Source organism: Limanda limanda, chromosome 7 (assembly GCF_963576545.1).
Source record: "Limanda limanda chromosome 7, fLimLim1.1, whole genome shotgun sequence".
NCBI classification, from domain to species: domain Eukaryota; kingdom Metazoa; phylum Chordata; class Actinopteri; order Pleuronectiformes; family Pleuronectidae; genus Limanda; species Limanda limanda.
Genome location: NC_083642.1, coordinates 25003347 through 25029271, shown reverse-complemented (window position 1 = coordinate 25029271; position 25925 = coordinate 25003347). Strand labels below are relative to the sequence as shown.

Genomic DNA, 25925 nt, shown 5'->3' with positions numbered 1-25925 from the left:
GGGCCAACGCTTGTGCAACTGGCTTATAACACTGCGAATGTTCGGTCTCGAGCTGCATCATGAGCATTTAGAGCTGAGTAGTGGGATTTGCAGAGGAAACAAATCAGGGAACTGCTGAGTTCAGGGAGTTCTACAGAGTTTCTGCTGAACGGTTCCTCTAACCTGACCACAAATCTAATAAAATATGAATGAGGAGCATTAATCCTCACTTTGGCCCAGGCAGACAATTTAAATGTGCAATCGCTTTGGATTATATCGTAAACAGTTTTAAAGGAATGGACACATCAGCACAGAGTCAAAGTAGAATTTGTCAACAGACACTCGAGTTGGTTGGTTTGATCTTTTCCATAATGAACTGAACACAGACAAGGGATTGATTGAGGCCATCCAACTTTATAAACAAAGCTAACTACCAATACTCTCGTCTGTAACTTTACAGTCACCCTCTCCCTGGCTCAACAGCATCAGGGAACAAAATACAGAGCTGCTTTCTGCTGCTCTGGTAGTTTCCTGTGGGAGATTCTCCGGTGCTGACGGCCGTCGCTGACATTGACCCTCATCGCTGGTGGATGACCTGAGATGTGTCACATTCTCATGTCAGCACCAAAGAAGAACGAAAACAGGAGGTGTAGAAAATAACAGAAATAGTGCGACTGGATTGTACTGGATTGGATATTATATAAGAGATGATACGCTATAACAAAGACTGAGTTCTATGACTGTAATGGATGATGGGGAGCAAAATGTTATCCTTTACTTTTACCAGTCTGGATTCTGATTGGCTGGAGGACTGAATTAACTTTCAACAGTCCAAGTTTTTCCTTATTACATGCAAAGTCATTGTTTATTGGGGTACCAGTCCTCTATAGAGGATAGCTATAGAGGACTGGTACTCACTTGTAATGAACATCACAGACCTTTTGCAGTGATCCTCAGGTAGGATATGTCTCCCGGATCTGGGGGATGGGGTCCCTGTGGTTGGGGTCCCCTTTTTTTTCCATAGTGATTTTCTGATTGTATGCTTTATTTATGTGTATTTGTTTGCATTTATATGTTTCTTTGGAGTATTTTTTTTTATTTTGAGATTAAATATTGTGACTAAATGGGGGGGACCAGATACGATACATCCTCCGTACTCAGAAACAGAAGAAACAAGAAAGGGGCTTAAAGTAAAGATTAGAATGATAAATTAAATTAGATTATACAGTTAGGTTATTGTACGCAAGTGTATGATAAAATAAAATTAAAGGTCTGTTTATCTCTTGAATATTAAATCTTGATCCGGTTATATACTTAAAATGCCTTTTATTGTGCTGCCACCTTGTGTTCAGCCTGTGAAAATGCAGGCTTCCCTTTAGTTTTAAAATATCTACATTTCAGATACCTTCAGTTTCCAGCGCTATCAAACAGAGAGAAGCAGCCAGTCATCACAGAACAAGGACTGGAATTAGAGAATGAGACACACATGGCTTCTGTGTCTATACTGCTGGCTCCATAAACTTATCCCAAACCAAGCAGATGTGAGCTGTCCATCAGAATGTGAGCGGCTCTCCCCCTAACCAACGCAGTTCAAATTAAGAAAGATTTCAGAAATGATGAACATTATGACATCAACATTGCACGCCATGCAAATACACCTGATCCATTTTCATATTAAAAACCTTTATCCATGATCTTTAAAGGTTCAGTGTGTAAGATTTAGGTGAAAGGGATCTACTGGCGGAAATTTAATATAATATTATTTTATTGATGTTGTCACTAGGGCGTTTCATCTTAATTGTACGGTTTGTTGTTTTCTTTACCCTATAATGGGCCCTTTATATTTTAATACTTAATACTTACTTCGGGGGCGGGTCTTCTCGACAGGGGCCGCCATGTTTTTTAAGGGAGCCCAGACTGGACAAACTAAACACCTTTAAAGTGCAGGCGACCACAGGTTCTCATCTCTGGAAGGGGAGGGTGAGGTGAAGGGTATTCAGCTGCAATTTGCAAATTCACCAATAGATGTCACTAAATTCTACACTCTGAGCCTTTAAATAACTGAATTTCAATCATCAAATAATTTAAATGCTGTTTAAATCAACATCTGATAATCTTTTACTTTAGAAAGGGTGAGTCCAGTCACACGTGGGTTAAAGAATAACTGCTTGGGAATATTATGAGATGTGATTTTTTTCTCTGCTACTCTCCTGTCGATGGCCATACATTTTCCTGATAAAGGTTACTCACCTTGGTCACCTCAGGGTTTTCTCAATTGATGGATGAACAATTCCAAACCTTCTCTCAACAGGCAGTTTGGTTTCTCCTCTTACTTAACTAATACATCATCTTCTTTGACACATGAAAAGCTTTTCAAATTCCCCAACAGCAGACACTAAGGAGAAGTGTGCTTTTCCTCATCATGTGGGGTCTCAGCAACCCCATTATCAAGCTCTCGCTTCAACTCCTCAAAGGGAGATCTGCCCACAACTGTGTGGGCATTTTTTCCTCTTCATTATCTTCATCCCGAGCTAAGGGGTTGTCTACTGTAATCTGTTTTAAGTTCTCTTACAGTTTTCAGAGTGACTCCATCAGCCAGAACGTTATCAGTGGCACAGATTTTTCATTTGTCATTTGACAAGTCCAATACGGATGGGGGAGGTGAGGTGCACCTAGCCTCCTCCAGAGAGTTAGGGACTCAAAAGTTAGGGACATCTTGTTTCTGTTCTGTAAACATGTGTTCACCAAAAGGGATCAGCTTGTCTAGTGACTTTTCCTGTTGTTTCCAAGTCAAACCCCTCACTCCATTTTGATTCCTACTCCCTACCATCTACAGCCAATGAGGGGTTTTCCTTTTGGTTTTGACCATGTAGGGTCACAGAGAGGTCAGACCAGTCAGAGGAATAACCAGCAAATTCAACACGCTTCGTTGATATAACCAAAGCTTCCAATCCAGCAGGTATTGGTAAGTCTTTCCTCTGAGCTCAGCTTGTTTGATTAACTCTGCACATTTATCTTCAAATTTCCTATAACCCAGGGGAAGGGAGACACACAAAGCCTTAATTTACTCTCAAAATGTATATTAAGTTTGTGGAGTAAGCTTTGGCTAAGAACTAAAAAATAATAAAAAAAATTGAATTTCTTTCCAAATGATTTATTTCTGATATACTGATATAGTCTGACTCTTGGCGCCCCCTATCCATTATTTAAGTCCCCTACAGTCTCCATCAAATAAACTGAAGGAGAATTGTCTTCCTTGAACGTTAATGTTTTTTAAACATTAATAGGCATGCCTTCGAATTCCAAATAAGGCATTTGATTTAATGTATATACATTTTGCTGAATCAACATAAGACTTACTTTTGTAATAACTTATAAGGCTTACTTTTACCCTTGATGTCAGAATGACCAGTCATGACCATTGTAGTGTCTCAGTGTCTCAAATATTCCTATTGTGAACTGCTCTTACAGGAATCTGTTAATCCAGGAGACTCAACATGATATGATATTTTGCTGTAATAGGCCAGTGGGAAGTGGAGTGGTTACACAGATTCAAGAATGTAACATTTGGAGTCTGTTAACAGAATAAATATATTAATACACCAGAGAAAAGACAAAATGTTTTTTTATTTCCTTCATCATATGTTAACAATTTCTCTCAATGTGTTACAATCACAGGATTGACCCTATTATATGGAACAGCAGGTCACAATATGTGTCACTATACTTTCAAAAGATCCACAGTGTGGCCTGTATGTAAAGCCCAGCACAAGTCATATAGTCTCATTGCAAAACGGACCTGAAACTTTAATAGGACATTCAATTTTCAATTTTCAGTAGAAATGATAATCCGTGCTGATGGATGAATGAATGTCAAAGTTTTTATTCCAGTGTCACTGCCACTTAACCCCAGAGCTTTCAGCTCAGAACCTTGAGCTGGATATATTTTTGGCATGAAAGGTACAATAGAAATTTGTTATAATGATTATTTTTGTTAGATTATTGTGGTATTGTATGTTCACTTCACCAGCTGTGGTGGCTGTTAATATGATTAACCTGTGTTCATAGATGTGTTAGAGGAATCTATTTACAATGAAGAAAGCAAAACCTCCGTGTTTAAAGTTCTTTTAGTACTTGGCATAGTTCAAGTGATAACAATAGTGAAATAAATCTCAGACAGCTGTTAATTAAGGACACTTTATCATTTATTTTTTATTAAACTAGTTATCTAGAGTATTCCTTTTAATATGGGCTTTCCTAAACTATAACTGTATCAGTGGGAGGCTGCAGTTAAATTGTATTGCACTATGTTGTAAGACCTTTTTTAACCAGCTTTTAATAACAGAGGGTGGCCACACTGGTTCACAACATATTGGAAAATGTTGTAGTAACATTTGAGTACCACAAGGTGGTGATTTGGTCCAATTTTTCCATGATTCTACTTTGAAGTGATAGTTACAAAACACATTATCCTATAAATGTCCCCATATCAGTATTTATTGCTATTATATATTAAATGATGCTTTTAAATCACTTAACATCAAGAAGTTTTATAACTTTCCTAAACACTTGAGTCTGTATATGAGAGCAGCCCTGCATTGTGGACAGATATAATGTAAAAAACAGAAAATTGGTCCTCACAAATCACTTTAGAGCTATAAATGTAATATATACTGTATATCTCTGACCTATTTCCTCAGTCTTTTCATGCTGTTGAAGCCAAAGTTACAATGCGGCTCAAAAGTGCAACCTTGTTTCCACCGTTTACCATTTGTGCATTTTGTGATGAAAGCCCAGCGAGGAAAAGAGTAACTTCTCAAAAGAGGAGAGGATTGTCCAGCACAGCGACTCCCGCTGCTACGCCTCCATCTGCGTGTTCTGAACTCTTGGTCCTCAGCAGATGGCCCACACACTCGTTCATCACCATGTCTTCACCTCGTCTGGAAGCAAACAAAGACAAACGATAAAGCAAGACGAGCTTAAATTCACTGTAGCTGCTGTAAGTCTCATCTAAAACACACGTGAATGTTAATAAAGTATAATTTATGTATCTTAAACTAAGGGTTTTACAAGGGAAACAGAACTTAAACATATTTTTTATTCCAAACACTCTCTAACTAGTGATTCACTTTATGTGTAAAGTATAAATCTACAATGTAAATTTGAATTCAAAACCTAAAAAGGAGAAGTTTCTTGTTGTATTCTCATACCTTGTGTGTATAAATGTAGAATAACGTATTTTAGATAAGCAGTACTCATGCAGTGTTGGCGAGGGAGGAAATATATGATCATGCCAGCTTGCAGATCAAGGATTATAGATTTTGTCATACACTGAGATGAGGAACTAATACTTCAATTGTACAGAGACCAGGAGTCTTCGCTGCACTTATGAGTGAGTGTGATATCAAAATACATTTCATAATCCTTTAAAGCTGTTTTCAGACATGAGCTGCGGAGGATCTGTGGAGAACGACACAGCAGGAGGTTTTCTGCTCAGATGAGGGGTGGAGCAGCAGACAGAGGTAGGTTGTAACGTATTAATTAAACTGCAGGGATCACGTTATATATTTTTTTTTTACAACACATCTACACCTTTGTCAGCTCTCTTGATTTGAAAGCAGCTTAAGTAACTTAGAATTATATAGCTCAATGTATCTTAACGATATGCATGATCTGAGGTATTAAGGAGCAGTTGAAGCTGACATGAATTGACTAGCTCTGACAGCACAACCTGTTTTATCACAATATCCCACAATATTTTTTATACCAGTGAAACTGTGAAAACATACCTGACATATGCTCCAAACGCTCCGAGTTCACAGAGACAGTTACAGATCTGGAGGGGAGCATCTCGTATCAGCAGGTAGTTCTTTGAGGGGGTGGGATGGATCTTATCCATCAGAATATAGGCCGTCCTCTCTGTAGGCTCCTTCATTCCCTCCAGGATCTTGCAGATCTCTGAGCCATAGATGTTATTACCTTGGAAAACAGCATTATAATAATGTGTCAATAAACCATGGAGAAATATGAACATAATATTTTCTCAACTTGCTGGAATAAGTATGGTTAAAAAAATACGGGCTTCTAGATTTTTTCAGAGATTATCCGTCTCATGTACTACATGTACTCAGTTTGAGCGAATATTTGACATAAATATTTCTGAAAATGTTCCCTACTCTTGCTTTAAGAAAAGTTGAGTATTGCCTTTTTTGTGCTCTATGTTTTCCCTTCCCCCACTGTTTCTCCTTTCCTGTGTGGCTTCTACCTGGAGCTGGGAGGGACCTGCTGTTGAATACCTGTGCAGCTGAGCTTCATCTTCTCATCAACTCCACCTCTCAGTCTACAAGACCTCAGCTCACCAGTGTTTTAACATATCTCAGCTTTATGATTTCCCCTCTCATGCTTTTTGATGCTTATTTACCCCGTGCTGCCTTTTTGCCACAGAACTAGCTGCGCACCATTCGTTTGTTCACCTTAATCTGCGCCGGCCTCACCCTGCCAGGACCTTTGGACCCCCCCTGCCTGCCACCCCCACCCCAGCACCAGCTTTTGAACAATAAACCTTTTTTTACTACCATCTTCCTGCTGTGTTTGTGTTCTGCACTTTGGGTTTGCAGGAAACAGATCATAACAAGTAAGGTTTCAGGGGTTTTAGTATTTGTTCATTTTAAAGTCGTTTGTGTAATCACACCTCCTCCTTCTCGCTGGGGCTTCAGGACAAACCGGTCCGGTGCTGCCAGAGCCATCGCTACTGTTTGGTCACCCTCTGGGCCCTTCAGGCAACAACAACAACAGATATGTTAATGAGGAAAGGAAGCCATGACAGGACAAACAGCATTAGCATAGAGAATTAGAGTTTAACTTTTCAGGCCAAATATGTTATGACTTAATACTTTTTCACAAGTGCTGTGAAAGTATTTGCTCTCGAATAACTTCTATTTGTCACATTATAATGATTCCGACAGAATATAACTTTTGAATTACAATTTCATTGAGAGATCTTAAAAAACCTAAATCAGCCATGTGAAAAAGTAATTACCCAACAAATCATAATTGTTGTGTCACTTTTGGTAGCAACAACTGACATTGAAAATGTGCAATAACTTGCTATGAGTCTTGTGCATCAATGTGGAGGAACTCTGCCCCACTCTTCTTGCCTTTGTGCTCAGGATCATTTTCCTGCTGCAAAAACCTACTGCGCTTTAGATATAGGGAAAGAAATTATAGGCCGACATGCTCCTTCAGACTTTTCACTCATCAGTTCACAGAACATTATCCCAAATATCTTGGGGGATGATGATAATGTTTTTGGAAAATACGAGACAAGCTTTTGTGTTCTTTTTGGTGAGCAGTGTTTTGCACCTTGCAGCTCTCCCATGGACGCCCAGTTTCTTTCTTATTGTGGAATCATCAACACTGACCATTTCTGTGACAAGTGAGGCCTGTGGTTCTTTAGATGCTCATTTAGGTTCCTTTGTGATCTCCTGCCTGAGTCCTTGTAGCGCTCCTGGAGAGATTTTGTTCAGCCAGCCACTTCTGTGGACTTGTCTAAGATAATGGTTTTGTAACCCTTTGCAGACTAATCTTTTTCATGACTTTGTTTTGCTTCTATTATTGAATTTCTTTAGTCTGTGGCATCACGTGCCACATCTAATATGGTCAATTGTTTAATTAGAAACTGAGTGGGAAATACTTTTTCACATGGGGCAGGTAGGTTTTGGTAGTTATTTTCAATCAGAAAAAGAAATCATCATTTATAAAATGCACTCTGTGTGTACTTGGGTTATCTTGTCTTATATCCAAATTAGATTGAGGCACCTTTTCACAGCATTCCATACAAATTCAACTTAGCACGTGTCACTCTCTTACCATGTCTAAAGTGTAGAGGCCAGCGAATGTTGCTCTGATCTGCTCCACTACCTGTGGCTGGTCGGGGAAGAACTTCTTCAGAACTCCAGGCTGTGCGAGCACCTGCTGGACCTTCTTGGTTCCAGCCAGGTGGGTGCCGATGTCTGGACACTTCACAGCCAGGGAGCGCTCGATCAGAAGACGAGCATCCCAATACTACAATAAGAAAAAAACATAAATCTGATTCTGGATGCAGGCCCACCTCTACACATAGTACAGTTTGGCAGAATAGCATGTGATCTGATTTACTTCCCTCATAAAGAAAGTTACTTTTACTGACCACTATTTGCAAAAAGTGATGTACAGACACTCAACTGTGTGTAAAAAAGAGCAGCAATCATTACAATTGCTAAAATCCTTTATGGATCCTTATATTTGAGACAATCAGCATTGGTTGCATGAACTATTCTTCCAACTGGGTCCAAGAGGGCTTACACAGTTTTGGGGATATTTTTGATGCCTGCTTTCTCTTGGTGGACATTCCTGACAAAGCAGAGGGCCCATTGGCCAGCAGAGCATGAAAACTGTTTGTTTTTCGTTGCAGGGGCAGGTATCATGTGACCTCAGACTGATGGACACTGACAGGAGAATGAAGGAGAGTAACACGCGGCCACACAATCAGCACTTTCAAAAGCGCATCAGCAAAAGAAACATTCTTGTGATGTGTGGTCACTATGCAGTGAAAACCCGACCATCGGTCACAATAAAATCTGACTTAAACTAACTTCAATTCAGCTGTGTGTTTGTTACAAACTCTGATCCAATAACTTTGTCTTTTGCTTAAAAAATCTAAATCAATATTGACTTATGTGGCTCTTATCAGATATTGACAGTTTACTGTTCATAATAAAGATATGCAGTGTGTCCTTCATTGCATTCAGGATGGTAAAAGTGATCAAAATAGACCAGAGTAAACAGCTTTTCTGTGAAAACATTTGACTGCATTAACATACCATGATTAGTTTTTTTTTTATTTTCTATCATGGCAATTAATTATTCTGCCAATACAAGTCCAACTTCCTAATTTATTTTGAAATTACCATTTGTTTGTTGCTGTTTTATTTTCTGTCTTTGTGTACTTTCCCTCCACTTGTCTGTAGCACCTGTGTCTTGTCAGCCATTTAGTTTCAGTGTAATTGGACTCTCAGGTTTGTCACCATGCGGTAAGATTCTTAGTTTCTCGCTGTTTGCCCAGCACGACTCAGCTAGAACCAAAGGGAACGTCCAGTCTACCAAAGCATCTGGGCTCCCAGTCAAAGTTTCCATTGTTCCTTAGCCTCGTTCCACTCATTGTTTTATTTCACTGTAACAGCCCCACTCACCCTGGAGCATTTGCTTTTGGGTCTCTCTCTTGTATCTGTTGCACTGGTCTTTACATCACCTGTTCTTTGGCAGCCCCACGTGTAGTTTGTTTTACGGTAACACTTGTTTAGGGTTTGTAACAGATATGGAGAAGTAGAAACTAAGTTTGCCATCTTGACTGCACTTCACATATACATCACCTAAAGCTAGGAGTAAAGAAATGAATCAAGACCTGTTCGGAAACGTAGTTCTGAGGCATGTAGCCATTCCTGAAGTACACCACTGCAACCTCCAGGCCATCACTGTAAAAAAAAAGTGATGTGGATCCACAGTCAGTAAAACTTATTGTAATATTCATGAACATAAATGTAACTGAAATAATCATTCTTACACAAAAAGCTTCTTGTCCTGAAGTGTTCCTGTTTTACAGACATCGTCAAACCGCTTTCTTCTTGTAGGAATGTTTCTGAAACACAATGAGATGAACCTTCCTGGTTAGAATGCGTTCCAAAAGGTCCACTTCCAACTGAAATGATGCCCACACGTTTTTGCACACAAATAAAACATTTCTAGAAAATACAGGGAAAAAGGCCATTAAAGCTAAGGGAGCGAAATATGTGAATCAAGGCACAAGGCCAAAGCAGCCATAACAACCAATGATGTTTAAGGTGAAATCAAAGATTGTGACATTTCTACATTTTCCATTAAAATTGCATTGCTTTTATATCAAATGTTGGTTGAGGTAACTGGTAACAGCTTCCTCCCCAGTACCAACAACTTACTTCTTCCACAGTTCATACTCAATGCATCGCTGGTCAAAGATGTTTCTTTGGGTGTCTTCCACCAAGAACATGACGATGGCTCTGTAATGACAAAAATTTCTCCTGTAAAACATCATCACCACTAGTTTGAACATTATTCTGGACAATCAGAAGATTAAATTACATTACATATAATTTAGCTGATGCTTTTATCCAAAGCGACTTACAATAAGTGCATCAACCATGAAGGTACAAACCCACAACAACAAGAATCAAGTAAGTACAATTTGCTTCAAGAAGGCCAAACTACAAAGTGCTACATGTAAGTGCAATATAAGTGCTACTAAATATATATATTTAAAAAAAAAAAAGAGATGTGTTTTTAGTCTGCAGCGGAAGATGTGTAGACGTTCTGCTGTTCTGATGTCAATGGAGAGCCCAATTCACCATTTGGGAGCCAGGACAGCTCGCAGTGAGGGAGCAGCAAGCTGATTGGCAGTTGCAGAGGGGAGGGGACAGGCTGGGGTGTAAGGTTTGACCATATCCTGATGTAGACAGTCTATGATATAGACTGGGCCCGATCCGTTCATAGCACGGTACGCAAGTACTAGTGTTGTGAAACAGATGTTGGCAGCTACTGGTAACCAGTGAAGGGAGCGGAGCAGTGTGAGTGAACTTAGGTTAAAAAACCAGTCGAGCTGCTGCATTCTGGATGAGCTGCAGAGGTCGGATGGCACTAGCAGGTAAAACCTGCCAGGAGGGAGTTGCAATAATCTAGGCGTGAGATGACTAGAGCCTGGACCGGATCCTGTGCCTCCTCTGAGTGAGAAGGGGACGTATTCTCCTGATGTTGTGCAGCATGTATCTACAAAAGTGGGTTGTTGTAGTAATGTTGGTGGAAAGGAGGAGTTGACTGTCGAGTGTCACACCCAGGTTCCTAGTAGTCTGGGTGGGGGCTAACACAGTGTTGTCAAAGGTAATAGTCAGGTCATGCAGGGAGAGCCTTTCCCTGGAAGGAGAGGTCTCTCTTGAATTTATTTTGACAGGAAGCTTCTTACAATGCGGATAAGTCTGTCTGTTTAGATTTGAAAATCTGGGACCTGTAAGGGTGACTGTCCATAGATACCAAAATTATATTAAATAAATGTGCTGTAACTTTATTCCTCCACGTTTTCTTCTTGATTTAATTTTGACAGAGGTTAACTTTTAATTCTTCAGTCGTTACAACTTTGTTCCACACTTCAAACAACAGTTTTGTTTGTGTGAAATGCAGCCTGGGCTTTCTGGTTTTGTGAAGCACCGGGGGTTTGCAAACTGTAGTGCATCGTCTTGAGGTTCTATTCAGGAAGTCTTATCTTAAACACCATGAGGAAAACAAGTCCGCCTACGCCCTGAAGAACAATCTCAGCTTGTAGTGCAATCATGAAGGGATTTATTCTTTGTCTTGCAAATGATTTTCTGCTCTTCCACGAGACCTGTTCTCAATCTGCCAGCTTGTTTGCCTTTTATTTTTTCCTTTCGGCACAGTTTTAGAACATGCCCACTGTTGACTGTGCAAAAGCAACCATCTTTGATAGCACTTTTATTTATCTTCCTTCGCCATGATCATCTCTTCACTCCTCATATTGAGACCACTACACCACAACCTAAATAACACATGTCAGCTATGAGTCAAATCTTAGTGTGAGCTCTTATGTCACACGTTGCTCAAGCATCATTTCATAGCCACATGCTCAGCTACTTTTGAACCCTTGCAATTACAGGGTTCTATGAGTTGAAAGACCTTCATCTCATTTACAGTTCTTTCTGTATTAACATACATTTTCAAGTTAAAAGTTGAGACGCAGCACTTTAACTTAGTATTAATTAATACCCAAGCTAAGGAGGTAATTATTGTCAGCCCAGTATGTTGATTTGTTGGTTTGTTTGCAGGAATATGCTCAGTCTATTGGACAGATTACCACAGTATTTGGTAGAGGGATGCCGGATGGGTCAGGTAGGAAACCATTAAACTTTGGTGCGGATCCGGATAAGGGTTGAACCAGGGTGTTTTATCCCCCAGTTTCATTAACATTTTTAGTTTTCAACATTTTAACTGATTTCCCAGAGAAATCCCTAAAAAAACAGGCACATGTAGGGGACTAAAATCTGAGTGTGTGAAATCTGTTGCAGCCTGATTGAATTGAATGGGACTGTTGGGCCGTGGCAGGGGCATTTGCCCTTCTGAATATAGTCTCACCTCTCTGATCCATACAGCTCCCAGGCTTTAGCAATTGCTCCAGCCAGACCAGCAGCAGGATTATTGTCGAGGATGCGTTGACTCTCCTCCAGCCGGCCGGCTACCTTAAGTATTTGTCTGTCGAGAAACATGAAGGAAACATATAGTTATCTTTTAATCAGAGCAAACCTGTAGGGAAACATATTATTTCACCCTTTGTCTACTATTTCTTCTTCTAATTTAAGCAACAACACACTGTCAGTAGCATTATCAAATCAGTTACAGGGCAGATGGTTTTGCTTTCAGTTTTGTTTTGACTGTGGGGGGGTCCATCATCAGACAAAGGGAAAAGCATTATCATGAAATGGATGCTGGTTTACTAAATCTGCCTGTTGAGTCCTTATGGGTGATCTATCATGCATGGCCATCCATAACAATTGTAAACTGTAGCAACATCATAAACTACAATCTGTGAGGAACAAATTAACAACTGACTTACCGATGTAAATCTGGCGTGCGTGACGTGAGACCTCCAAAACTAGCAGCAATGGTGTTGATCTCTATCTGTTTTAGAGATGACGTCCCGTCCTCGCTCTGGTCCAGCATGTAGTCAGAGCGATTGAGACCCAACACAATAGACTGGGAGGAAGGCAAAGAAACATCACCCTGACATTTAATACATCGTGCATTTCTGCATAGTGACAGAAACATCTTATGTCGTTTGGATGGTGCTCTGCATTTTTCTTCACGTCATGGATACAGGCAGGACATTTGCATGAAGTCAACACAAACACATTGGTCCAGATGATAATTTGGCTGCTGATCAAAGTAAATTGAATTCAATATTACGGTGTTTGAATAAAGAAGAGCAAATACTCCAGTCTGTGTGTAATCCCCCTGCTTTATGTCGTCATGACATGGCAATTTAAAAATAAGAAGTGTTAAGTACATACTTGAGACCTTCCTTCTTTCAGGATCTGTTGATGGATCTTGAACAACCTCGCAGTGAAGTCATCCACTGCGATGGTGCTAAAACAAATGATTTCACTCAGTTAACACAGACCCACTCAGAGAATTCATCAATAACATGGTGTTTAGGTGAAGTTGTGTATTGCCAAACGTCTGAGGAGACCATCATTATAGCAGCCTTATATACTACCTAGCAAGAGCTTCCTGCAGAAAGTCTGGATCCTGGCTGATCCTGTCCACCAGGGTGTTGTAGTGAGTTTGCACTGCCAGAGCCTGATGGAACACAGCTTTAGGCACAGGTGTGGGAAAGAGTGTGAATGAAGTGTAGGTCACCAACTGAAAAACAAGAGGGAAAATGTAAGAATAGAATGCCGACATCAAAAGACCATTGATCGAAAAAACAAAACCACTGCACACGGTATGAGAGGAGAGTGATCATTTGGAATGAAGCACAACAAATTCCTGACATGACTTCATGACCACGCCTGCTTCATCAGCCATGGCTCATCAACCCCTGGTGCGGTATCGTGTGCTCTTTCATTGCCTGGGGCTCATGTTGTATAATCACAGAAAGCATGCAAGTTATCTGACCCTTCTCAGACTGAATGTGTTACACTGTTGTCTTTTTTGTCATTTAGATGTCATCTAACATAACCTAACATGATCCTTACAGCTTGTTTAGTGAATATCGGAGACGATATGGTTAAGAAGCACGATGCTCACATAGTGTTTTGCAGCTGAGAGTGGGTGGGATGTAGACATGCCCTTCTTCCACAAGTATTTTAACAAATATACTGACAAACCAATTAAAAAGCATGTATTTGTATTAGATTGTATTAAATTGTGGAAAGAGGGACTCTGAATTACAGTGAAAAACATACAGTGCTGGTCAACTAAGGCTACATCCATACTCTGTTTCTGCTCCTCCAGACTAAAACTCTGCCCAAGGGTTTTCAAACTAGAAAGCAGCCAGAAGTGTTTCCAAACTTCTCTGTTTTAGCCGCTCTATAACTCTGAGGTAGTGTTTACTCCAGGCTTATCCGTAGCAATGTATGTGCATTTTCAAATGAAAACGTAGGAGTCTGGATGTATCCTAAATTGTGTGTGTTTCCACCTCTCACCTCCGATGAGTTGGGAGTCTCTTCGATCCTCATTAGGACACCCTGCTGGAGGGCTACATCTCTGGCCACATCTGCCAAGTCTTTTATCAGAGCAGTATTCATCATCACCTCATCTGGTGTTCCCTGAGCCATTCTGATTCACCTGCGATTTAGAGGGAAGTCAGAGTCTGTGGTGAGACAGTACCAAAGTGCAATACAAAAACATAACAAAATGGCTCGTCTGTGAAGATTGTCATTCATCCAGGTCATGGTATCTTCAGGTATTGTACATGTGTACTTGGGCGACTGGACTTTACCAAGAGGCTTCATCAAGTCTAACTGAATAGTGAGAGGAACCGGTTTAGGGGACACATACAGGATTTTTTTCCCCAAAAATGTTCATTGAATTTTGTGCAGATCCAAATAAAAATCTGTATAAAGTGAATTTAAATTTGTTTTCATAAAGTTTTTGACTGTCGTGCCTTAAAGTACGTATGTGGTTAGTCCTAATGATGGACAAGCTTCTGCCTGGGCTACGGCTGGGCTTATCGTATGTGGTGCTTCTGCAACTCCAGCAACATACACAAAGTCACATTATTGTTTAACATTTTTAACCTAAGTCCACACTGATCTGACCTGTTTGAACAGCCCTGCTCAGCAGCCCCAGGTACAGAATCATGTACTAACATGATCCACATTCCAAAAACCTGTTTTTTCATTTTTAGATAAATCGAAATTCTGACAAATTAAAGCCACCTTTCATATTGAATATGTAATGACCTAAATCATCACTGCATAAAAAAAACTCTACTACTAGTTGTGTGTTCACATTGATAATAATTAATTTGTCACACAACTTATTTACTTATTTCAGAAGACAAATTACTGAATTTACATGGTGTTTTGGTCTTTTATCTCTATTATTAATCATTATGATGAATATTATTTATGTACCTCCATCTCTATTTTAACCAGTGGTTTTCTATTGTATAGCACTTTGTACTTTGTGTTTAATGGTGTTTTACAAATAAAGTTATTATTATTACATTTATTAACTGATCATTACCAGTGTATGATCTGACTGCACTGTTTCATGAGTCCTTCTCAGACTCTGAGCAGTAACAATGCTGCTTGCATTTGTCTCTCGCTCATTCAGACATTTCCTTTCATTTGAATGATGCACTTTATCTAGAAAAAGATGACATGGCACAAAGCTCACCTGGTATTTTGCATATGAGAGACATGCTGCAGCTGAACAACATATTATATTATTATTATTATTATAACACTATAATTAGGATAAAGGAAGACGTGTGATTTCAGCTCCCTCACAGGTTGGGTCACTGTGACAATTCCAACCCTCCATACCTTTTGAATAGAGTGAGCACGACTCATCTTTGAACTAATGTCACCACTTGAAGTAGTTGGAGAAATAACTCTTGTCACTGTTCATTCATATAAACGAGAAGCCTCCACAGAGTGGAACCAGGGGCTGGTGGTGGCAGCTAGCCTAGCACACTTAGATTCCTACCTTCCGGGCTTCCGGGTCTCCTCGGTCAAGGTGTATGTCCGGTTCTAGAGCACAGGGTCGATCTGCTGTCAACTCGCTCGTCTTCCTGCAGTGACGCTGGGAGACGGACCGTCAGGAAGTGGACGGACTCGGATCCAGGAGCCACCTGTGAGGCACCGACAACAAGCCGGAGATGGTGTACTTCCTGGCGCTGGCCGCCACTGATTGGTCGGTGTGGTCCTGCACCCGCCTACACCGCAGCTACTGCCCGGTGACAGCGAATCATGGCGCAGAACGTCACAGAATACAATGCACGAAAAGTTCAGGATCACAAGTGTTCACATCTGCTCATTGGTCTAAGGGGAGGCTGTCATGTGTTATGACTAAACTGTGATAGTTTCACTCAGTGGTGCAGAGGTCATTACCTTTTTCTCCCTTTTAAGAAAATCTCTCGGATGAATACATCAGGCTTAGCATAATTATAGAATCAAGAATTGTAGCTTGAATAGATTTGCCTTATATAAGTCAGTGTGCTATAATGAGTGTAATCAGCGCTACAACTTTCAGGGAACATCTGATGATACATTGTAAACATTGCATGTCCGTCAAGCTCATCCAACGTAATCTGTAGAAACAGCAAAATCCACTGGGCAGTGGGCGGGGCCATGATGTGATGGAAGTTGTGGGTATATGAAAAGTAATTTTCAAATAATACTGAGAACAGATGTGGTATAAGTACAACATATGTGGTATACATACTACATGTATGTATGTCATACATTTAATAGAGGATAATTGCTCACAGAGAAAAACTTATTGGGACAATATCTTTAGAAGCACCAATTTGCAGAGGATATGTCTTATTACCATTTAAGTTCTGTTTCACCTCTATGATTAAAGAAGCGACATTTCAACATTTTACACACCATACATCCAACTAATCTATAATCCCGACATTGAAGAAAAATGTAAATTCTGCAGCAATGAACCAGAATCTTTGACACTTAATCTATGGGTTTTGGACGCTAGTGAGGATAATTTATTGTGTAAAATCGAATCTTGGTGTCAAATTTAATTAAATTTTAAAGATGAGGATTAAAACTGGAGGATTTCAAACTGCACTGTCCCTTTAGCTGTGTATTTTCTATGCTGAGCACATATTTGCAACATTTGTGCACATACAAGTTTCTAAACAAAAAGATCAGTGGCCGAGATGTATATTCACCTGTTGTCACTGCATACCCCACTGACCTTAGTTGACAGCATGGGGTAAAGCAGCTTTCACATATATAAAAAGATAAGTGAAAAAAGCACCTAAAAAGAGCAAGTGTACACACACATACACACAAAAACACACACAAAACAGTAAGAACAACTGCATCTGCAAACAGTGATGAGGAGGGGAACTGCACCTATGTTGACAGAGTCCTCCCGGGCCTCCAGGGTTTCTGTCACAGTCAACACGTACACATACGTCCTATGTTTCCGATCCTGGTTTTGCTTTAGAGACGAAAAAGAAAGAAAACCAGTAACTCTGTGTGCTGTAAATCAATCAACCCCTTCATTCGTAAAAAAACTATTTCTCTTCAAATTGATTTGTACAGGAACATAACTTCTGCCAGACAGAGGTGGCCCACTTTGACGAGACACAAATCTTTGTGTAGTTCAACCAACAGGTCAACATTTACAGTTATCCCGTAAACCATACACTGTATGTAAAGATGGATACAATGAGGGCTCCCCATAAGTGAAGGCCAATGCATCATTAATTTCAGGGGTAAGGTTGATTGGAGACTCTAAATTGACCATAGGTGTGAATGTGAATGGTGTTTGGTGTTTGTCTCTAATACTTATAATAGTACTTCTACTACTAAAACTAATAAATAATAATAATAACCACAATTGCTCAACCCTAGAAAGTACCAACTATAAAATACAATTTCTAGGGCTGCAAAGCACCACTGGGCGGGCCCGAGCACATGCATAAGCGTTGCATGCGTTTTGGTTAGGTTTGGTAGTAATAATCTGTTTATTCATTTATTTATTTAACTGTTCATGTGTTTGTGAGGGACAGTCTATATTACAACTGTAAATATACACTGCAACATAAGCAAATTTTCATCTGTGTCCCTGTCCACGTGTTTAATCATCAAGAAAAGGTGTATGTTATGTACATATTCTATGCAGTTTTATTAGATTATTAATATAATTTTTGTAATCTTTTGCTTTCTTGTCTACCTCATTCTGACTATTGGCTGATAAAACAAGTGAATTTCCTCTGCATGGGACCAAGAAAGTTTTATCTTATCTTATCTTATTTTATCATTAAAGCAAAACACAAACTCTGGCAAGGAAACAATGTAACAAATCAGCTTTGCAAAACATGAATGCTATGAACCCATTGTTGCATTTTTAAATGAATCCTTCAAAAAGTCTTCAGTGATCAAATTTTTTGACTTTTTGAAAATATGATTTTCTTCCTGAACTGCAGACAGACAATGCAAAACAAATAGCGATGAAAAATAATAAAAAATCATAGTGAATATAACAAAAGGCTTTAAACATAGTTACAAAACAATGGTGGAGGTGTTCCAGCATCCAGGTCACATAAAGAGCAAGGTTATCACTGATGGAGACATTTCAAATAGGCATCTGGGTTTGTTTTTAATGGAACATCTTGAAGAGCAAAGAAGTTCCAATTTCTTCTCAAGGGTGAGAAGAAGTGTGTTTGAGATTAACTGTCCCCAGTAAATTAGGTGATGCTGTCGTTCTATCAAACAGATTTGATCCTTTTGTTCCAGGTTGAAAATAATAAATCTTCCCATGTTGTCATTCAAAGACAAATGAGAACAACAAAGCAGAGATGGTTCAGCATTACTCTTAGATAACAGCTTCACAGCTTTAGGATTGGTACTTTATAATAGCATATTCCTCTGAGATAACAGCTTTACTCGAAACAGTAAAGAAAACAGATGTTAGAAGACGTTTTGGTCGGAAAGTCATCTTATTAAAAGGAAAATAAAAATGGAGCGTGTGTTACTGTCCCAATGATTATGAGAAAAAGCTCATATGCCACCAGTTTATTCACATGATCAAATATCCATTTCTATTTCGGTTTAACTCATTTTCCTCTTGTATACCACAGCGGCCTACAAAACTGTCTATTTGTGCATGTATTAGTATACGTCTATTTCAATATCTCCTTATACTAATGTAGAAATACAGTTTACATCCTCCTACAATCATACTGTTCCACTCCACTTTACGTAAGTACATTTATCTACAAACAATATTTCCATATGTAGTGAAAGGTGTATAGTATGTACATGTTCTCTGTATTTTTATTTGAATTATTATTCTATTGCATTTTTCTCTCTTGTTTTCCTCTTTATGACTTTGAAGGGAATTTCCCCAGCGTGGGATCAATAAAGTTGATCTTATCTTATCTTCTATGAATACAATATTAAAAAAAACGTAAACAAACCATCCAGGAAGTGATTCCAAAATTGTCAGCCTCCTCCAAACCAACAGAGGGAGCAAGAGCTTTTCTAATAGGACAGGTGACTAAAGCTTCCTGGTTGGGAAGTGTCTTCCTGGTCCTGAGGCCTCCACACTGATCAGCAGTGTTCCACTCAGGTCTGTTGAGACATTGAAATGCTTAAACTGACAGTGTGTATTGGGTGATGATGTCACTTTGGCAGCACATGACAGTAATCCAGATACACAGAGTGATTAGGAAGCACTGTGTTGTTTTCTCACTGTGTCTTTGTGTGTGCTTGTAGATGGCGAGTGGACAGCTGTCGAGGGCGGAGGCGTTGGCGTGCTCCGGCTGCTTGCATGCGTGTCACGTATTGCTCTACTCTGACACACCACGTCAGCTGTTTGGGAAAATTCCCATTAGACATATCATACTGGTGAGGAGGAGGAGGAGGAGATGTGTGTGTGTGTGTGTGTGTGTGTGTGTGTGTGTGTGTGTGTGTGTGTGTTGCTCATAGGGTCAAAAAGCAAGTCCCTATAACATAAATCATTATATTCTAAGGTTACAGGATGTTAGGATCTGGTTTGGTTAAACTAAGAGTTAGATTAAGGTTCAATTAATGTCAGGTAAAGCTTAGAGCTAGATTTAGGTTAGCGTTCGATTAACGTTAAGTTATGGTTAGCGTTAAGATAAACGTCAGATTTATGTTTGGGTTGGGTTAAGGTCAGGGTTAGGTTATAGAATTAGATTTAGGGGTTAGGGTTAGGATAAGGGTTAGGGTTATTAGGATACATTAAGATCAGTTTAATGTTGAAGTTAGGTCGAGGTTAGGTTTTTGTTAGGTCAGGGTTGGTCTCCAGGAAACCAATGGAAGTTAACACAATGTCCCCTGAAGTCATAGAGACAGGACTCTGTGTGTCTGTTTGTGTTTGTGTGTGTGTGTGTGTGTGTGTGTGTGTGTGTGTGTGCGTGTGTGTGTCCCAGTATTTGCACAACCGTACACACGTGTGATATTCAAGCCACCTTTGTTTTTAATCCCTCTGCAATTTTGGTGTCTAAGATTCTCTGCTGCCTGCTGTGTTTGTCTGTGTTGTGTGCGTGTACGCATCAGTGTGTGTGAATGTTTAACAGCCTCTGTCATTTTCCCACAGATGCAGATGCGCTTTGATGGTCTGCTAGGTTTCCCCGGAGGGTGAGTCTTTCCTGGCGCTGCTTTTGTTTTATTCCTTTTATGTGCACAGGTTTGTTTCGCTCATGTTGTTTTTTTCCTCACAGACGAGCCCAATCAAAAGATGTAGTAAGCCCTTATGGCACACAACATTTACTCTCGGAATCTCATACCACAACAATATACATATTTTTTAAGATACGAAAAATGCGGATGGCAGGTTCCTCTGTAAGGTGACTTGTCTTGCCTTGAAAAAAAAACAACGTAATTACAAATTTAGATTATCAGACAAATACTGATTGTCTCGTTCTCAACTTAATATGAATCACTTTTGCCTTTTTGCAGCAGTCGACGCTGCCAGAATATCAGGATATCACTCGCCAATACAGTGAGATTATGTAACAAAACAAGAAGAGAAGTCTGAAAAATTTAGGGAAACTGCGACTTCAAATAGGAATAAAACGTGTATATATATATATATAAACGTATATAAAACTTATATACTCCACACAAAAATTGCAATAGTTCATAAAGCTGTTATATCCCCTTTTGAATGTTTTCCTCTGATGTTCTTCAAGTGTTTCATAGGGAAATAAGTAGGTTCATACCACCTTTCTAACTATGGCAGCAGCATGAATCCCCAAAAGGATGAATGCTACAACTACACACTTCAAGTTTTCAATATGGAGCTATCATCAGGTCAAAAATTGTATTTCTTATTGCTGTAGTTTATGAAAAGGGCGGCACAGTGGAACAATGGTTGGCAAGAAGGTTTGAGTTCCAGCTGGGGAGTGGGTCTTTCTGTGTGGAGTTTGCATGTTCTCCACGTATTTGCTCGGTTGTCCCGGGTTACTCCAGCTTCCTCCCACAGTCCAAAAACAGGCAGATTATTAGGGTTAGATTATTTGTTATTTCATGACCCCTGTAATTTATTTGCTCACAGATTCACATATATAGCAAGGCTCCACTGTTCCATGCAGATATTATAATATGAAGCAAACACAGAAATTAAATAAAATGTTACTTCATTTTCTATTAATTTTGAGAGCAACATTGTGAAAAACTTTTTTTAATTTAAAGTTCCATTGTTTTTAACTTGAGACTTAGGCTACATCCAAACTAGTTTAAAATCCGATGACCTGTCACTTTCATGTGACCTGACTTTTGGGCTTTTTTTCATCAGCGTAGTTTATTTAACTCCAACAACAATACAGCTGAAATTGTGTATCTACTCTATATCTGATCAAGCATGATCTGATCATGACCCACCACCCCCTCCCACACTTTCAGGCTGGTTAACCCCGCGGAGGAGACCCTGGAGGCAGGCCTTACCAGGGAGTTGTCGGAGGAGCTGGGCGTGGCTCTTCCTATATCGGTGGAAGACCATGTGGACTCTTGCCATGCTCCTGCTTCATCCCCCTCCTCATCGCCGTCCTCTCGTCTTATCACTCACTTCTATGTGAAGAAGATGGAGGAGGAGCAGATTATAGAGGTGGAGAGAGCAGCTACCTCCACAGCTACAGATCATGGACATGAGGTAATGTGTCTGCGTGTGTGTGTGTCTGCAGGTGCATGTTTCCAAGTGGGAATAAGCTGATTTTTGGGGTCAGGAGGGGGGGTATGGAATCCTTTTCCTATCACGGACCATTCCAGTTTTTAGAATATCCTTCCTGGACCACACTAAATGATTAAACACATACATCACACTAACCTAAGAGATCACTGCAGAAAGCCATTTAGAAAATGACTCTCATTGGCAGGACATCTGATGCCAGGTAGTAGTGAGGATAAAGCTGCTCACAGATGGTTTTATCTAAAACAACAAGGCAACAAATCACCTTAAATAGAGACATACATGAATTGCAATTATTGCAAAACACATTGAATTCTCCCTTGTATCAAACTCTTCAGGGATATCACACATAAATACAGCTAAACTGTTGGTTTGCTGTTTCTCTGTAGGCCAGACAGAAAATCTCTAGAGGCGTTCTAGAGTTAACATCTTGTGCCATATCAGTAATCCGCTCTCCGACTGTTCTTTCAGACAATCTTGGACTTATACAAAATGTTTTACTTGGTCTGGTTCTGGCGTCTTCTCTGCAGCTATAATGCTCTTTCCTAGATTCCCACTCTGAATGAGGTTTCAGCCTCATAGCTTTTCACACAATCACCATGAAACATGTGATCTCTGTCAGAATGTGCTCTTGTGAAAGCGGCTTGGAACCAAACTCCACTGAAGAGTTTTAACTTTATTCAAGTACATTTTCCCTTGTAGTTCATGCAGTGAAGCTGTATGTTTTCAGCTGAAATGATGCTGAGTTCGGCTTTTTTCCTCACTGTGAATACATTCCTACAAACCTAACACACTGAATTGTCATTTAATGCACTTTAACAAAACAATGTTAGTTTGTCCATTTCTCTTGGCAGGCGTCACGTTCTAAATTCTTGACAGTCAGGCTGCTTTCAGACATGCACTGAACTACGGAGAATTCCAGGAGATTCTACGGAGTTCAGTGTGTGTCTGAAAGGACTTTGTGTGAGAAAGCAAATGTCCAGGTTCAGGATTTCCTTTGGTGTCTCTCCAGCTCTTGTAAAAAACTGTATAATGTCCAAATGAGCCCATGTGAGAATACAGCAGGAGATTATATGAAAGATTCACCCCGAACGATCGGTCGTGTTGACATTTCTAACATTTGATCACACAAGAGAGCGGAGACATATTGTTGTGAACGCATATGATGGTAGAATCTCCTGCTGCGCTCCTTTATATTAAAGTCCAGACCCCACTCTGTGGACATTCTCCGGAGATCATGTCTGAAAACGGCGTTTCGGCTATGTTTGTGTTCATTCACCCTGACCATGACCTGGCAGGCATACAGCCAGAGGGGCCATCCTGAAGGACATGTTAGCTAACTATTTTTGTTATGTATTTGTATTCATGAATGGTCTTGTGGTTTAGAGGCTGGAGGTTCCAAGTTTCCAGGAAATGACTGCAACAGCCATGGCAGCCGTTTACCTGATGTTGTGCTCTGATCCCCCTTCCTCTCACTCTCTCTTACTTGCCCAACAGGTTCTGGGAATGGTCAGAGTCCCGCTCTATACCATGAAACGTGGCGGAGGCCTCGGGCCTTTCTTGTCGCATTCGTTCATCGGCAGCGCTCGCACCCAGCTCATTGACTCTCTGCTGCGCCTCAACCTGGTCGCCCCTGAGGAGTTGCACGAAGCCCTCACCCGCTCTCTGGAGACACACTCGCACACAGCAGAGGATCTGAAAGCGACCCTTGAGCTGCCAGCGGTGAAGAGAAAACAGCTTTGAAAACCACCCGCACATGCAACAAAACCGCTTCTCTCGCGAACTTGTATTTTCAGTTTTGGCTATCAGCAATGCTTCACTCACACACTTTAACGCAAACACACACACACACATACACACACACACAAACACTCAGACTCAAACTGATTCTGAGCTGGTGACTCATAATTGCCTGCTGTGCATCAAACACTTTGGGGAAACATTATCATGAATCCTTTTAACATGAATGGAAATAAAACATTTCAGGGTGAATGTAATATTCAAGCATGTCTGTCTTTGTCTTTGAAAAACTACCTCTGAATAATTATAGTAGGAGGACTCGTATAAGCACCTTGCAAGCTACTAATAGTCCACACAGGGCTGTTCTACCTTAAATGGTAATGCATATGCCCATATTCACCCTGTGGTATTCTATAACTGCCACGATCATAGGGGCCGGATTAGCAGAAATGTACCCAGTCAGGTAGAATGCTTCCTCCATCTTTGTGCGGCTCACCTTTTTTGGGCATTTTCCTTTATTAAGTTATAGCGCAAGCCGCAGTGGTGGTGCAATCCGAGGATTAATTACGTCCATGACATACCATAAAGCCTGCGGGCGAAGATTTGATTCTCTTTAAGTGCACCCTGGGTGCACATAGCACGCCTGCACCAGATGTTAGTAACCTCATTCCCAGATAATATTGCTGCCAGTGAGCAAGAGCAGACATGATGCTGCCTAATGTCTTTAGATACCTGATGTACACAGTCCACACTATCCAAGCAGGTGAATTAAACCGTACATGCTGTATTGTAGGTGTTAATGTACAGTGAAGAAAAACTGAGCGAAGACAACAAAACACATGGTTTATCTTTGATTCATTAGTCATGCAGAGGGTTAACTACACTGCATTCAGCGTGATAAATCAACCTCAGTGACTGATGAGTTCTACACACAATCAACAAAGGATGAATAGAGGAGGTGAAGGATCCTGAGAGAAAGACACGTATTCGCTCATCACTTGTTTTTCTTGTGAGTATCTTACTGCAGATACAGCCATCGAACGTTAACTGCCTACACACACACTGGCTCCTGCTCGACCAGGTGCTTAAACAAGTGATGCGAGGACAATTCATTTCTGAAGTCCAACGTGATCTGCCGTCGATGCTTATCTCTGTCAGCGCGTGTTTTTTTCTAAGCTGTCAGGAGGAAAAACGTGCACCACATCCGCTGCAACAGACAGGAAGCACAGCAGACGAATGATACACAACACTGTTTTCTGTGGTTGTGCTTCTGTGCATCTTTTACACGTGTGTGTAACTGAGTACACGATGCTGCTGGAGGATTGCTCCTTGGTGCGTGCACATGGAAATGGTTGCATCTTGCACAAGAGTGTTTGTGTGTGAGTGAGGAGGAAGGATTCCTGTCATGTGATGGCGTTGTACGGCGAATAATGCAAGGTCATCACGAAGAGAAAAACACATTTCCAGAGAGAAAGGGATGGAGCGATGGAGGGAGGGCAGTGCAGGCGAGCGATGGATGGAGGGAGAGAGCGTGAGTGAGGGATGCTGAGGGAGAAAGGCGGTGTATTCATAGCAGCAGCGGTATTTATAGCCGCCCAGAGGAGAGGAGAGAGTGTGGGGGGGTGCGGGGGGCGTGGCTTTGGTTATGGCTTTCCCACTGCTTCACAACACACACAGAGAGAGAGCGAGAGAGAGAGAGAGAGAGAGAGAGAGGGAGAGAGGCTATTTGGCAGGAGAGGGAAGAAAGAAAGAAAGGAGGGAGGGCTGTTTTTGAGTGTGTGCCGGAGAAATGAGAGAGAGAGGAGGGAACTGAGCAGAGAGAAATCTGTCAGATTCAGACACACACTGCTCTGTGTGTATGTGTGTGTCTGTGTGTGAGAGGGAGATGAGAGGAGCAGAGGAGAGCTGAGGAACAGATAGAAAGAGACAGCAGAGGAGCACAAAGTGAGGTATGTACGGCTGTCATGCTGCTCATAGATCCTGTAAATACCTGTGTGTGTGTGTGTGCGTGTGTGTGCAGTGCATGCATGTGTGTGTGTGCAGTGCATGCGTGACTAAAGTGAATATGTCTGTGTGTTTATATATAGTTCAGCGTTTCAAAGGGACACTATTCACTTGGGCTTTTCTAAGTGGACAAATGGATGTGGGCTCCTGACTGTTAGAGGAGTATCAATTATGTAATATGTGTGCACCATTTTCAGTGTTGATGCCCTTATGTG

At 40.6% G+C, this 25925-nt stretch overlaps 3 protein-coding genes across 3 annotated transcripts in view; 2 read left to right on the top strand and 1 right to left on the bottom strand.

Moving 5' to 3' along the window:
* Window positions 1-3586: 3586 nt before the first annotated feature.
* gss (glutathione synthetase) lies at window positions 3587-15939 on the bottom strand. Its single transcript, XM_061074478.1, has 13 exons — window positions 15769-15939; window positions 14259-14400; window positions 13328-13473; window positions 13122-13197; window positions 12668-12807; window positions 12190-12306; window positions 9972-10052; window positions 9581-9655; window positions 9422-9491; window positions 7849-8043; window positions 6671-6752; window positions 5769-5958; window positions 3587-4919 (listed from the first exon to the last, which is right to left on the bottom strand). Exons 2-13 carry the CDS (start codon window positions 14388-14390, stop codon window positions 4796-4798), a joined length of 1428 nt encoding a protein of 475 aa, XP_060930461.1. The 5' UTR covers window positions 14391-14400; window positions 15769-15939; the 3' UTR covers window positions 3587-4795.
* A 3389-nt stretch (window positions 15940-19328) lies between these two features.
* zgc:103759 (U8 snoRNA-decapping enzyme) lies at window positions 19329-23963 on the top strand. The gene is made up of 5 exons (XM_061075295.1): window positions 19329-19383; window positions 19530-19661; window positions 20377-20417; window positions 21684-21930; window positions 23464-23963. The coding sequence occupies exons 2-5, from the start codon at window positions 19530-19532 to the stop codon at window positions 23707-23709; spliced, it is 666 nt and encodes a 221-aa protein (XP_060931278.1). The 5' UTR covers window positions 19329-19383; the 3' UTR covers window positions 23710-23963.
* Window positions 23964-25532: 1569 nt separating this feature from the next.
* The window catches only part of arhgap4b (Rho GTPase activating protein 4b), a 32878-nt gene continuing 32485 nt past the window's right edge, over window positions 25533-25925 (top strand). The window contains exon 1 of the mRNA XM_061074549.1: window positions 25533-25655. The gene's annotated coding sequence lies outside the window, so the exon portion shown is untranslated. The remainder of the gene's footprint in view (window positions 25656-25925) is intronic.

Bases quoted from the DNA above. Each gene is read 5' to 3' on its own strand.
- gss (XM_061074478.1), bottom strand. From the start codon at position 14,390: ATGGCTCAGGGAACACCAGATGAGGTGATGATGAATACTGCTCTGATA. The intron at 13,474-14,258 runs GTGAGAGGTGGA...CTTGTTTTTCAG, and splicing joins AGACTCCCAACTCATCGGAG to TTGGTGACCTACACTTCATT. The intron at 8,044-9,421 runs GTCTTGATTCAT...TTCTTATTGTAG, and splicing joins AGAACTACGTTTCCGAACAG to TATTGGGATGCTCGTCTTCT.
- zgc:103759 (XM_061075295.1), top strand. From the start codon at position 19,530: ATGGCGAGTGGACAGCTGTCGAGGGCGGAGGCGTTGGCGTGCTCCGGC. The intron at 19,662-20,376 runs GTGAGGAGGAGG...ATTTTCCCACAG, and splicing joins CCATTAGACATATCATACTG to ATGCAGATGCGCTTTGATGG. The intron at 21,931-23,463 runs GTAATGTGTCTG...CTTGCCCAACAG, and splicing joins CTACAGATCATGGACATGAG to GTTCTGGGAATGGTCAGAGT.